Here is a 15,505-nt window from a genome sequence, read left to right on the forward strand (position 1 = left end):
CCCCCACACACACACACACACACACACACACACACACACCACCTGCTCTGAATAGAACTGTCATTTCTAACCCAAACCCAGAGGCCGGCTAATTTGTGGCCAGGTCGGTATCAGACTTTTGATTGCGTCAGCGGATGCATGCAGCTGACGATCCAATTATATGATAACATGGCTTGCCATAATATCACCTGTCGAACGCGGCCATTTGACCACGAGCTGACCAGCCTTAAAAGAAGTTCAGTTAAGCTTCAGATGAACTACTGCCAGCCGACGACCCAAACAGGTGAGATCACAAAATATCCGACATGTCAGAGCAGGGTCCATGCCTGAATAATGCAGATTGCAGCAGAAGCAGGGATTTAATGCTCTTTGACGGCCATGAAAGAACAAACACCCCCTCAGCTCCGATCTTCTGCCCCCTCAGCCGCATGCGTCCGCTGACCGTTTGTAAATAAATAAGCAGTCAAAGCTTAATTAAAAATGTCGGGGGGTGTTCGGGTTCAGACACGTAATTACTGTTAATTTGCTGGAAAAGGGTAGAGTGCCCTCTCTGGGTCAGGGAGGAGGTCCTGCCCCAAGTGGAGGAGTTCAAGTATCTCGGGGTCTTGTTCACGAATGAGGGAAAAATGGAGCGTAAGATCGATAGACAGATAGGTGCAACGTCTGCAGTGAAGCGGGCGCTGTACCGGTCTGTCGTGGTGAAGAGAGAGCTGAGTCAAAAGGTGAAGCTCTCAGTTTACCGATTGATCTACGTTCCTACCCTCATCTATGGTCATGAGCTTTGGGTTGTGACCGAAAGAATGAGATCTCGGATACAAGTGGCCGAAATGAGTTTTCTCCGCAGGGTGTCTGGGCTCTCCCTTAGAGATAGGGTGAGAAGCTCTGTCATCCTGGAGGGACTCAGAGTAGAGCCGCTGCTTCTCCACGTTGAGAGGAGCCAGTTGAGGTGGCTCAGGCATCTGGTTAGGATGCCTCCTGGACGCCTCTCTGGTGAGGTGTTCCGGACACGTCCCACCGGGAGGAGGCCCAGAGGAAGACCCAGGACACGCTGGAGGGACTCTGTTTCTCGGCTGACCTGAGAACGCCTCGGGATTCCCCCGGAGGAGCTGGCCCAAGTGGCTGGGGAGAGGGAAGTCTGGGCCTCCCTACTTAGGCTGTTACCCCCATGACATGACCCCGGTTAAGAGGAAGAAAATGGAGGGTGGATTTGGGGGGTTTTTTTTTCTTTTTTTCAGATTTTTTGGACCTGAATGCAACTCCATCTCTGAACAACTCACAGCATTGTATTTGTTTGGTGTGTGTGAGCTCTTACTCCAAACTCAGAGTGGAGACGCCCAGAGAGACTCCGGAAGCGAACTTGGTGAAGAAAACGTAGAATGAATAGAAGAGCGCTTCGTGCCCGGTGGAGTCGGGGTTTTGTACTTTGAAATCGTCAAGAACGTCAGGCAGCATGGACCTAAAACGTTACGACAAACTTATTAAGATTTGTTCTGGGCACTTTATGATGGGAAAACATTTACATTTCATCACATGAAGAGTTTGAGAGCCTTACCAGGGCAGCAGAAAAGCTGAAGCAACTCCAACCCCAGCGATGAACGAGACGACGTAGGTGACGTAGAGGTTGCTCTTCACGCACACGACCAGGATCAGGAAGGGAATGACAGACTGGAGACACAAACAAACAGGTTTACATCTCAAAAGAAGGGGTTTAAAATTAGAGTTCCTAAAACTCCCCCAAACATAAAAACCTCTCATTTCCTTTTAGCTACTTGTGATTTAAAGAAGACTTACCATGGAGCCAACATAAACGGACATCTTCTTCCCGAAGCGGGTCAAGAACCACTGCCAGAACGGGACGGCTATCGTAGCGGAGAGCTGGAAAGAACAAAGAAGCACATCCAGGTTGGGTTCATCAAACTGTTCTTACAAAACAAGTATTTAGAAACGTCACCTTGATGAGACTAAACTTAAAGCCAGATGGTTTTCATTCTACTTTTACGATTAGGTTCAAGTCTTTTGTTTGATGAATCCTATAGCTAGGGTTGGCTTGGGTTTCCTGAGCTCTCCTTTAGTTCTGCTGCTACAGGCTTAAGACTGCTGGAGGACAAACGGACCACATTTCCTCTCTCTGCTGCTCTCTTTACTGACTACCTGTTTATTTGTAATTATTTTGATCTTAACATGATTTGTAGCTTTCCTCCTATAGGAGGTAGATCTGGACCTAGATCTGGACCTAGATCTGGACCTGTCATTCTGTGTTCGTCTGTCTCTCCTTCCTGTCCTCTCAACCAGCTGGTCAAAGCAGATGGCCGCTTGTCCTGAGCCTGGTTCTGCTGGAGGTTTCTTCCTGTTAAAAGGAGTTTTTCCTTTCCACAGTCGCCATTGTGCTTGCTCAGGATGGGAGACTGTGATGAAGTGAAGACAACAAGTCTGCTGCTTCCTTAAATAGAGAACTTTAATTGTTGGCTTTTGAGAGAGTGCATGGTTGTTTGTCTCCATGTGTCCCTGTAATGGACTGGACACCTGTCCAGGTGTCCCCCACCTCTTACACAGTGATGATGGATATGGGCACCAGTGACCCCTGCAGCCCGAAAAAGGAAGAAGCAGGTAAAGATAATGGATGGATGGGAATGTTTCTGTTCAGTGTCCTGAGATGACTTCTGTTGTGATTTGATGCTAAATAAACTGATTTGAATTGAACTGTTCTAGTGAGAGAGCGTCTCAAAATACGTTTGAGAACACGACGTGCTGCAGCCGGCCTTCTGCCAAACAACAGAAAGAGTTGAAGCTGTTGCAGCTCTCCCCAAAGCACATTCGAGCTAAGCAGGACTCTGCAGAAGTCGTGATGCTCTGCAGGTGACCGAGCGCACGCTCTGATGCGCCACTGAAACAAAAACTAAATGACTGTCCAAGTGTCATTTTCCACCTCTTCCTGTGGACGCAGTAATCTGGAGCTCAGCGAGATAAGCTGACCACATGGGACTCTTTATCTGAAAAGTCCATTTCTCTAGAAAGTGGTTCATGAGGTTCCTTCCTGCAAGGAAGTGTGTTGTTGACATCATCTGTAGCAGCCAAGCCCTCTTCAGAACTGGACCCCGCCTGGATCATGTCAACAGACTTCTGTCTCTCACATCTCGTCTCGTTACATTCAACCTTTTTAATCCAAGAACTTAAAGGGAAGAAATTCAGAGGCACGGGGTTCTTACAAAAGTCTTAAATGGATTTGTTCACGTTTTATCCTAATGTGAACTTTTCAGCTCAGTCAGGCATTTTATCAAATGACAGAAGAGGATTAAGATTCTTTGATTATCCTGACTGACTAAATATAATAATATACTTACAGTATGCCCATGTTGGCTCCGTAATCCTTTCCATAAAGTAAAGGCTCAGTAACCTGTCGACCCTCTCTAACCTGGACTTGGGACATCTGTGAATTAATTGGCTTGAATTCCTGTCGGGATCTGCTGAGTGGGTTTATATCAAATCAAGGCACAGAACAAGAGCTTCTGTACAGTCTGTGGGAATGGTGTGGCATTCAGGGACACTGGAAACAGCCCAGCAGAAGCCATGCTTTATAACCACGTACAGAGCTGCCCCTTGTGTTCAAGACAATTTATGTGCTCGCCTCGGGAGAGGAAGCTTTTGTCTGGACTTTTAGGCTAATGTCGCTTCCACAGAAACAGGCTGCTCGGGGTTTCATCTGCCCAGGGATCAGGCCGACCAGTTTGTGTGAAAGTGCCACCTGAGAGCGAGTGCGTGCTCACCATGATGACCAGCAGAATGTTCTGAAAGTCTTTTCTGAAACCCAGCGTGGAGCTGCAGAACAGGGCGAAGTTTCCCTCCAGGAGCTGCAGGGGTGAAACACGGAGACTCGGTTACATTTTACACACACACAAAGAAAATCCTGTCTGGGAACACAAACCAGCACAGTGTACTCCCAACATCAAACATTAGGGATGCACAATATTGGATATTTGGCCGATATCCGATACCAATACTGATATTTTCCCCTAGACCTACTTACAGAGAGTACATATGTTTCTCTGCTGTGGAATTAAAATACATTATTCTGCATGGTCTTTGTCAGTTTGGCTGATACCAAATCCAGATGCTAAAAAGGGTCTGAAAATGATGCAACACTTGAACTTGGATTATGTTTAATGTCAAATTTATTCATGACATTTACTCTAACACAATGAAAACACTCGAACAGTACAAACTTGTCAATTTTCACAAATTTAAACTCAACCTGTTCACAAGTGTAGATGAACAGATGCTCATCTGTTCATCTACACAAGCGACAAGTGAAAAGCTCATAATTAGTAGTGCATTAATAGATATATTTGACAGTCTCTTAAATTAAACTTAAAACAGAAGTCTTTTCCATCAGTGAGTTGTTTTGATGGAATGGACGATTTCCGATATTTAACTTTATCGCTAATATCAGCCGATACCGATACCATGCCGATAATATCGTGCATCCCTATCAAACAAAGTGAACAGGCTGAACGTGGCTTTAGGTGTGTCTGAGATTATACCCACCATAAACCCCAGTGAGGTAAAGAGGAAGACCATGACCAGCTTGGCATAGGGTCCGTGCCCCACCACCAGACGAATCCCTTGGAAGAAGGGCATGGGCTCAGTCCTGATCTGACACGACTCTGGAAACAGAAAAATGAGCCAAACATGCAGATTTAATCCACTCCACAGATAATTACACCCTTCCAGACCTCCTTTAAGCTCCTCCCTTTTCATTTCTCTGTACACGTTTCATAATCAGCTGCTTGCTGGACATTTTACTGCCCACAGGACTTCACATTCGGCTGCTGCTTCTCAGCCCACGGTCGCCCCATACTGCGGCTCCTCGTTGGTCAGTAATGTCACAATCACACGACAGACACGAGTTTATCTGTGGTCAAACCAGGAGCTAGCCCTGACTAACACGTTTATGGGACTGAAAGAGGGTTTTTGTTTGAGAAGACAGAATTGGAGGACAACGGATGGATTAAGATCAGCTGACAGATGGAATCTCACCTTTTTGCTCTCTAACTCCAAAAAACAGGACGATGGCACAGAGGATGTATATCAAGCAGATGACACCTGATGCAATCATGTAGGCGTTTCTCTGTGAGGAAGCAACAAAAACTATTTAATATAATATATATACTATACTATATATACTATATACTAATATTTAGGTTTTTATTTGTTTAGTCAATTGCAATTCAGGTGGTTTAATAAACAACTGTTTACCGTGTGCTGCAGGGAGATGCCGTGATCCGACACGTTGTGGTCGACTAACGAGCCGTTGCTCGTGTCTGCCACGATCTCACCAGGTCCGGGGAGGCAGGGAGCGTTGGCCATGCCCACGATCTGACCCTGGATGGCTGTGCCAAGAACGGTGCCCAAAACCTCCACCGTCATCCCTGGAAGCAGACGTTCAGGAGAGGTGACAACGAGTCATCGCTCGGTCAGGTGACCCAACGTTCGGATGAAGTTTCTACTCACTGTACGCCGTGGCAGAGTCCCTCTCTTTCTGCTCCGAGCTAATGAACATGGTGAGGGCAGAGTACGGCACGTGGAAACACTGATGAAAGCAACAACCAACGGGTTAGGACAAACTGAAGCAAATCATCAACACCGTTTGAACTTTAAGCAGCTGTTTGCCATGAGCAGCTGGTTAGCACAGAACAAACAGCACCTCCACAACTCTAACGTGGTACAGTAGTCCCTCAGTACTTCTCAGTTCCACTTTTACGGACTCGCTTTTTCAAAGTAAAATTGGACACGAGAAAAAAAATAAATTGCACACGACCGACGATTGTCAACTTTAATATTACTCATGTGATTGGGTCAGTACAGGACACGGTAAAAAGTTAACGGAAAACAAAAAATACTTCAGACAGGCGCCGCCATTTTGTAGTTTTCTCTCAATAAGCCTACACTGTATCGCCAGTCAAAAGGACTACATTACCCAGAAAGCAACAGTGCTTCCAGCTGTTGCCTTTTGCTGAAATGAGGGGAAGTTTTGATCCAATCCAAAAAAGTTTGGTCCTTATTCATAGTGACTTTGGTGCTCAGTGGAGAGCTGTACGGGACCGACCGGGGATTGGACCAGAACCGGACCTCCAGCCTCATCGGTCAATCCGAGTGCTGCTAGCAGGCCCAGGAGGCCTCTCGAGCGTGGAAGCGTTTCTTGGAGGTCCGGTGTTTTCTCTCGAGTTCACCGGAACTTCTTTCATCTGGATTTGGGCTCGATGAGGACCATCGTGTGGTTTAGTGCTGGATATCTGAAGGTCCGACTCTCTCTGAAAGGGTCTTGGTGCTCAACGGGGCTTAAAATTACGAAGGCTTAAGAGTTTAGAACATCGTGGGCTTCGTCGCTGCAGGGTAGGTGTGCAGAACCAGAACCAACCTGGTGTTCTGCAGAGCTGGCGAGTCAAATTTTGCAGTACATGCAACATACACATGTTAATATTACGTAGGTTTAAGATTTTGAACTTTGCAAGAGTGTGAGAAGTGTTTATAAAGCCTTAAAATATATACATACTAAAATAAATATAGCATTCCTACTTTGCGGTTTTCCCACTTAACACCAAGGGGGGGGAGGCGCAGTGTACAGAAACCCTGCGATAAACGAGGGACTACTATAGCACGCCATGAAAAAAGCAATTAGTAGAAAACCTGCGATGTCAAATTAACTTTTTTCATTTCTTAAATTACTCCGTTCACTTTAAAACAATGAGGCTGATTAGTTCCCTGCAGCTTTCAGATCATGTTTTGGATTCACTTCCTGGTTTAGTTTACCGTCAATGATCTTCATATTAAAGTAAAGAGGAAGGGCAAAGTGCAGAAGTTGTTATTAGAAGCAACGTTACAGCAACTTCTTGGCTGCACACGGTAACGTGCAGAGCTGTGGCTTTGCTGGTGTGCTACTCACCGTTTGGAGGGTCTGGAAGAGGCAGTAGAAGAATATGTACCAGATGACTTTGCCATGCTCAAAGGGAGGAACGTACCAGATGAGGAAGTAGGAGAGAACAGCCAGAGGGGTTGAGAACAAGATCCTACAGAGATAAACAAATGGTGGTTGTAATCAAGCAGAAAACAAAAGCTCTGGTGCGTTCAGTTTGTGTCAGCGTTTCCTGTTTGACTTCACTTTTAGTCCGTCTTCTAAGAAGTAACAACGAAAGGAACGTTCATCGTGTTCTGTCCTTTCAAAAGGTGGAGTTTTAACTAAGACCTGACCCGACTGGTTCTTAACGTCGTCAAAAGAACGTGGAATTTCATCATTTTACATCGTTCAGACGGATGACTGCATTTCTTGTTACATCCTGGACGTGACAAGAAAAACGTTTTCGAGTGTGTAAGATCCTGGAAATCCACGTCACAAAATAAAAAGAAAAAGGGTGGAGCTGTTTTGGTCACTCCCTCCATTTCATGAACCTGTTCCTGTTCTGTGGAAGAGGAGGCCTACAACTCAACCAGCTCTCTACACGAGCAGCTGGAGCCGACAGGCTGTGAAGTCATGCACGTCTCCACGGTCACGAGGATGTTAAGAGTTTTTTCATAGAGGTGCTGGCTCGAATCCAGAGCCCTCTGCCTCATTCCAGACTCTGCTAATCAACTTCAGATCTGGTCCAATGTGACGCTCAGCGGGCGTCAGAACCGTCAGAACATTAACCGTGCTGCGTTGTCATTAACTGTTTTGATAGTTATCTTGGAATGTTTTTTAAATTTTATTTCAAACAAGCCTACTAACAAATATTAACCCAGTTAAAAACCGTGTCCTTTCAGAACTGCATGGGGGTAAAGATGCAGTACATACAGTACTAACCTGAAGACACTACAACTACAAGGTACACATACCTTTACTTCAGAAAAATACCTTAAGTTACTGTTCTTAATCTGGCATCTACTGACCAAGTTTTGTTTTGGGTCTAAAACGGTAGTTCTCAAACTGGGGTCCCCGGACCCCCAGGGGTCCGCGAGCCGGTGCTTGGGGGTCCGCAAAAAAACAACAACAAAAAAAAAAACCTTATATTATGATTATTTTAAACAGGTTTAACAACCCGTTAAAATACACCCAAATCAGGAAATCGTATCTACTTTATTCAAGTTTTGTGGGGGAGGACCCCCAGAGACACCCCGCCCCCCCCCACACACTAGTTGTGTTCCAGCATCGATTAGTTTGTAAATGAAGCCCCGTTACTTTGTATACTGCCGTTATGATTCTGTTCAGTTTTATGTGAAGTTTTCTGTAATGATTTGAAGAAGTGACAATACATTTATGTTCGTTAAGTGTAAAGTTTTAAAGTGGTTTTTGATGCCGTTAATTCTTTCAAAATTGTAATTTTTGGAAGTTGAAATTAATAATTTTGTTAAATAAGTGTCTTGAATGAAAAATACTATGCGTTTCAAAAAGTCTAAATATTGTATTAACACCATTAAAGAACAGGTCTCAAGTATTTATGCTACACGAATATTTCCACTGCATTAAAGAGACAAAGTGAAGAAACTTATTTAATAAACATGAGGGTTACGAGGGGGTCCCTGAACTCAAAATGTTTGAGAACTCCTGGTCTAAAACATAAGATTAGAGAACTTTCCAACAAGTTTCAGTCAGGTCATCTGGACAGTTTCTATTTTTGCTGAAACATTTCACCTTCCATCCAGAAGGCTTCATCAGTCAAGGAAACAACACAAAACTGATTCTTCCCCCAACAGCTTACTCCAAAGTGGAACAAACCAGTTACGTTGGTGCTAAGATGGTCTCTTTGGCACGCCCTCTCCTCCGATGCTGGTCCTCTTCCTCGTTGACAGTCCTGTCAAACTGGTTCAAAACCAAACGTTTCAGCAGAAGAAGAAACTGTCCAGACGACCTGACTGAAAATTGTTGGATTGTATATCTGGATTATTGAGCATGGACTTTTTTGATTAGAGAACTTTATTGATCCTGCAGGAAATTGTTGTGCCAGAGTTTCAGTACAAAGGAACATACACAAGGAATCACACGAGATATAAAAATAAATAAAAATAACAGATTAAAAAATATATATATAAAAACAACAAAAAAAAAGGTTAAATCATGTCATCTGGACCACTTTTTTTGAGGGAATATTAAAGGGATTATTAAAAATACTAACAATTAAAAGGTCTAAAAGCAACATGGAAAGGTTTATTTTTTTTACATCAGTCTTGGGTATGTGAGGTAAAAGAAGTTGTCCTAATATTCTGTATCTGAATTATTAACTTGTTGATTTTATGCCTTGAAAATAGAGGAAACTCTTTCAAGATTAGCCTGATTAGCATACATTTTGTAAACATCAATCCTAACCAGGTCATGCTGAAAACACCCGCTTCATTCTTCTGCACTGGCTTCAATAGAAAGACAGAAGCCCAGTGTTTATTATTGAAACAACAGAAAGCCTCATGTCTGCCGTGCGTCTCCCTGAGCCAGAGAAGTCTGAACTGAGGTAACCTCTGGATTCCTCAGACATCATTTAGAAGACCTGCGGAGCTCAGAGCTGACACGCCATTGGTCAGAAGAGGTGGTGTGTTGCCGGTCGGCCAATGAGAGGCTCGCCCGACTCCGCCGCCCCGCCCCCACAGCTTTTACAATGGAGGGCTCGCCCGCTTCCTGCCGCTCTCATCAGTACATCTGAGCCGACAGTAATGCAAGAGAGCATACCAACCATTCCTCTGCAGCCCCCACGCCCCATCTGATGACAAAATGGAGCAGATACGACTCGCTCTGCACATGCAGCATCCTGCTTGACCCAGTTCAGAGCCTCATCCGGAAACAGATGAAAGACGACTACAGTGATCAGCAAAACAAAATACAGAGAGTAAGCCCGAAACGATTTCTGGGAGTGAAATCGTTGATTTAAATTGATTCGTGTGGACTCCCAAACTTCCTCTTAGGAGCTGCTAATCACCACCTGGACCCCACTGTGCAGGAAATTAATGAAAGCCCTCAGCCCCGAGGGAGAATTAAGGATGAGAAGCAGAGGATCACAGAGGAATCACGGCTCGGATCGTTTCACAAGCAACACCCAGAGCGGGATCTCCCGTTCAGCACTTATTTATAAAAACGTCAAGACATTTAACTCGTCCTGCACCCCGTCACCTCGTCACCTCTCCCTCCACTGGCAGCTCCATGCTAATCACGGCGACAGTAAAACATGCGACGTGCTGACAGGAGACGGATGAGCTCGTCTATAACCAGAAGCTGCTCTGAAACACAACACTGCAAGTTTCTCACTTAGGACGTTTAAATTTGTCCTCTCGGATGTGGGCAAAGGGTCGCGAGGGCCTTTCTGACACGGCAGCAGCTTAAAAACTGTACAATTAGTCAGAGAGCAAACCGTGATAAACCCATTTATGAACCCATGCGAGAGGTGCTGCAGTAAACCTTTTGATAAAGAACATTTCTACTGAAAGAAACAGCATCCAAGGATTTTACACTCGTTTCTTCAGAAAAGTACTGCGTGTGCTCGTGCACATTCTATACTTGTATTTATATTTATCAGCACCACACAAAAAGGCCCCTCAGTTGAAGTGCAGGGTTTTTGTAAGAAGTTTGTTTAGGCAAAGACTCGGCGTCCTGCGTCGGCCTCAAAAGTCCAGTCCGGACCGTTTCAGTTTGATGAACTTTACAGTAATGGACTCCAGCGCTCGTCTGTTGGGCAGCCATTCTGAACTAACGTTTGTGTGTGAGGAGGGGGGGGAATGATTTTACACTGAAATATATGCAACTGGAGCAACGAGGAGGTGCCAAAAATTTAATCTGATCAACTTGCTTTATAGAAACCTCTGACTTTCTAAGTCCCGTCCCTGAACACGACACGTGCAGCGCCAGAAAACTTGCACTGCAACATTCTGATGGCAAATAGTGCAGGACCCAGCAGGTGACGGACTCACAGAACTTTACCAGTGGGATCCCGAGGTGTGTGGCAGGAACTCCGTTATCTCACCCAGACATAATTAAGTTCTTTAGCGTTATTTGCATCACATGTGGCACATGAGGTGGAACAAAACTGTGCACCGTGTGCATTTACCAGGGCAGCATGCGTCCAATACGTGTCCATGGGCTTCGGGAGACCAGGAAGCCCACTGTGGGGTCCGTTACGGCGTCCCAAGCTCGGCCAGCGAACAAGATGATGGAGGCAAAGAAAGGATCCAGCTGAGGGAGAAGAAAATGAACAAACCCGTTTTTCAGTAACTTTGTCGTAAAGTGCACGAGAACAGAGAGGAGGTAAAGTACAGTCGCTGTTAAACAGCAGCAAGGAAGCAGTGAAATACAACTTTAAACTTTACAGCTTAAAAGTCACCAGACAAAAGGCAGCTCTTGGCAAGAATCAAGCCAAACGGAGGAGGTGCCACTTGGCAGCATGCCTGATGGTAATGTGCACCGAGGAGGCCAGCCTGACAGGAGGCCAGCCTGACAGGAGGCCAGCCTGACAGGACGCCAGCCTGACAGGACGCCAGGCACAATGAATGTCCGACTCCTGACTGTACAATCGGCACCACGCTGTGTCAGCCAACAGGCCGGTAATGAACCGCACCAGAGGTCGAACAAAACCAAACTCTGCGACGCCTTTGATTTGTTGTGGCCCCGGTCATCGGATTACCGTCGGAGCCAATTAAAGCGAGACCCTCCTCATTGTGCTGCCTCCCAAATATTTATAGAACGAGCCTCGTTAAGCCTGTAGATACAGCAGGGTCTTATCAGTGAGTCAATAATGCAAGCAGGAGAGAAATGTTTTCCATCACTTCAGTTTTCCACAACACTGGCCCACCACCCCTTCCACCTTTGGTGATGCTCAGTGTCCTGGATGTGTCCTTTGATGCAGAGAGTTAAAGGAACGGTATGAACCACTCAGCTCCTTGCCTTGAAGTCTGCAAGTACCAACTGGACCCCTCAGGAGAAGCAGTTCTACTTGTGCTTTATGTTCCCACTCCAAGGATGCTGGTCATTTAAAGTTTTTATTTTTTATTTTGGGGGGGATGGGGGTGTATTTAGCCATGAACGTGATTGCAAACAGGTGTGGTTATGAAGACTTTAGGTGACTCACCTGAGCTACGTCAAGTAGATAGAGCTGCAGAAAGAAGCCCAGGGCACATCCTGTGATCTGATAGGGTGCGCCGCCGATTGCGTAGCATAGCTTGTTACAAACCGTCAACCTGTGCTCATGCTGGGGAGAAAAAACAGGAAATAAAACAAAGAAATCGGATCAACCAGTGAAACAACAACCACTAAATAAAACACCGGCTTTAGATATTGAACTCTCGTGCAGGAAACGGCTTCTGGACAACGTGTCCATTAGGAGTTTTTGAAGCCACCAGCAAACACTTTTAAAAGCTTTAGCAGGGTCAGACATGCTGAGTTGATGACACCACCTTCACCCTTACAGTGACTCACAATTCTATTCCAGAAGGCATACCCCCTAATTTTATCTCAACTCTTTAATCTTCAGTCTCACCCCACTCTAACCAGTAGTCAGATTAGAACTCTATAAAAGGTTGCAAAAGCCTGAATAGGAATTGGTCCAACATTCTTATAGCCAAGTCTTAGCAGTGTTCCAGCTGGCATAAACTGTCTGTAACCCACGTGTACGTGTATTTGAAACAAGAAAGCCTTGGTTCTCCAACAAGCACTGATTCTTCCCCCATTTACCCTCGCTGTCACTGTAGTTATTCCCTCAACCTTCACACTATAAACAGCTGATCTAATGGCAACACAGATCCTGCGTTCATTAGTGCCAGGGCGTGACAACATCACGCCATCACTCGCACCAAACGCTGCGCGGTCGACAGCAACTTGGCAGCAGCCCGAGTTGACTTAATGCCCTGAAGGGACGACCGCCAGTTCGAGCTCTGCGCTGACCGCGTAAAGAAAGGTGATCACACCCTTTATCAACAGTCATGGCACTGTGATCCACACTGCCTCAGATGTCCTTAACTTAACAGGTCAGGCACTGAATTTAAAACACGCCTACTGTTTGAAGCACTATATCAGTTTATGAAAATGTCCTTAACCCACAGGCGCACGAGATGACTCCTGCTGGACGTGTAAAAAAAAAGAAGTCACCTTAAATAAAGCCACTATGGCTACAACGGAGTAAAGCAGCCCATCTTGTTGATGCAACTCACTACTGTGTTGCTGTAATAAGAGCATCAACGTGACATCGAAAGGGAAACTTGCAAACGCCATAACTGCTACTTTAGCAGCCATTACGCTCGACAAGCATGCAGTTTTATTTTTACTTACACATTTCTTCTGCACCCATTCCACAAGTGTGCAGAAGGTGCATATTTCAGCTGCTTCCTGGTTCCAAAAACACACATCTGCTTTGTTCTGATAGGGATGTGACAGTAGTGAGTCACCTTTAAAGCACATTCATGATTTAAAAAAATAAATAAATCTATTAGGCTATGCATTAAATAATAATTCTGTCATTGTAACTCACAGCGTGAGAAACTAAATGACCCACACACAGTCTGTACCACTAATTCTCCTATCAGTTCACAGACTTCCACATATAGTCCATGTAACTGTTATCAGTCATATGGTACTACTGTAAACTGATAAGATGAATAACAAAACAAAGAGTTCTGATCCTCTCCTGAGTCACTGAAGAGTAGAATCTGTCAGGTGATTATTTTGTTTGGGAGTTTACAGGATGTCCATCTTATCTGACACGTCACCCTGCATTGGAGCTTCCTGTTGCATTCCCGTACCATCGGAAATATGGACATTTTTTCCAAAACGGCTTTCGATCGCGTGAAAATGTGGTGACGAAAGAGGAAACGTGTAGTTTTGTCACACTTTTTTTTTTTTTTTACTTGGTAATGAGCTTGCCCTCCCCCGAAACTCCTGAACTAGACACAACACGTAGCATATTTTGACATCTGTTTGGTTTGAGCCGGTTTGATTGGAAACAAACACACGTGACTGTACAGTAAGTTCTCAAATGTCGGGTCCTCAGATGAGTCCTTAAACGCAACAGTACCTAATTAGAGTAAAAAAAAATTCACGCACGAGCTCATTTGAAGGATGGTTACATTTTTCAAATTACTCGACGGAGCTCCACTACAAACTCATCGTTTCAGTGAATGAATTTAATGAAATTCATGTAATAATTTTAAGAACGAACACATTTATGCTAATCATGAATTTTGAGCTACGCCAACACAATGCGAGGAATAAGAAGAAGAAGAAAGGACGGGGCTCACGGGAGCTCGGATAAAATGGATGTATTGAATTAAATTATTAATAATTCTTTCAGCGCATCATTTGATTTAATTTGCCTTAGCTTAGGGTTCATATTAAAAGACACCCGCGGTTCCGCCGACGTGAGGAAGTTTAAAAATAAAAGTCTGGCGCCCTAAATGAAGCTAACGCCTCAGCGTCAGCTCACCGGTGTGCTCCATTCATTCAGAACGGCCAGACTCCCACAAGAACCGGGTTTTTCCTGCTCCTTCTGGGGCGCAAACACACAAAGAGGAGTATCTAAAGACAAAATATTACATTTCCAGTCAACTCACCTTTCTTGCTAGCTTGAATCCATCCGAGCTGACGGATTTATTCAACAAACTGGCGTTGGAGTATTGCTCGGCTCCTTCTCCCTTTGCCATAGCAGAACAGTTAAGTGCCTTAATTGGTTCGAGCTGGCTCCAAATCAAACTCGCATGCACAGAAATGTAATCTGAAACAGGTTTCCCGATAAGGTCAGAGCAATCAGGCACTGTACTTTCCTCTCACTAAGCAGGCTGTTTGAAAACTGAGAGGAGGCGAGGCGGGTTGTAGTAATTTTTAGAGCCCCCTCCCGCCTGCCCCGCCCCTTTAAGAAACGTGCCGTTCACACCATGTTAAGCCCCGCCCCCCCGCCGGATGACTTGCTGCTTCTCCTGATAAGACTCGATCGTTTCGGGAGTACTTGATCGTTTCCGCAGAAATTCAGCGTTACTCAAGTTACTCTGTTCAAGATTACGTTCGAGATGACATCAGTGTTGCATGTAAACAACATGTGCTAGGAGGGACTAGGGTTGGGTTGTGACAGCTGTTAAGGATTTTTGTTTTGTTTTCAATATTTTTATTATCTCCTTTTAACAAGGCCGCCTTAGCCTGCTCGTGAGGCCCCAGGTCGAAACCGTTTTGTAACCCTAACCGAGACAGATTCGGACTGCGCGCGCTCCTTCTGTTCAAAATGCACAACACATTTCTCCCAGTTGACACATGAAGCACCTGCTGTTTGATGCTTTTACAGCTGGAGTTAAAAAAAAAACGCTGCACATGGTCTCCAGCAGGGGTGATTCTAGAGTCTGACCTTTAGGGGCCCTTAGCCCCCAGTGCTGCCAATGACTCTTGTAGTTGCATTTTTTTAATTTGTAAATCTCAGGACCATTGTAGTCTTGGCTTGAACAACACAGGGACCATTGGCATCTGAAGCATTTGTAATGTGTGTGTGTGTGTGTGTGTGTGTGTGTGTGTGTGTGTGTGTGT

General features: G+C 45.0%; 1 protein-coding gene across 1 annotated transcript; it reads right to left on the minus strand.

Annotated features, from left to right (window-relative positions):
• Window positions 1-1,312: 1,312 nt before the first annotated feature.
• On the minus strand, window positions 1,313-14,784 carry mfsd2ab (major facilitator superfamily domain containing 2ab; the record flags this gene model as incomplete). Its single annotated transcript, XM_037693267.1, is given in 12 exon segments — window positions 1,313-1,456; window positions 1,553-1,665; window positions 1,792-1,875; window positions 3,765-3,848; window positions 4,543-4,661; window positions 5,035-5,125; window positions 5,254-5,426; window positions 5,509-5,587; window positions 6,941-7,064; window positions 11,058-11,182; window positions 12,075-12,194; window positions 14,548-14,784. Coding segments are annotated over 12 exon segments (1,346 nt in total), but the record flags the coding sequence as incomplete, so codon positions are not given.
• Window positions 14,785-15,505: the final 721 nt, after the last annotated feature.

Source organism: Nematolebias whitei, chromosome 19, assembly GCF_014905685.2.
Source record: "Nematolebias whitei isolate Nwh7 chromosome 19, NemWhi1, whole genome shotgun sequence".
In the NCBI taxonomy this organism is placed as follows: domain Eukaryota; kingdom Metazoa; phylum Chordata; class Actinopteri; order Cyprinodontiformes; family Rivulidae; genus Nematolebias; species Nematolebias whitei.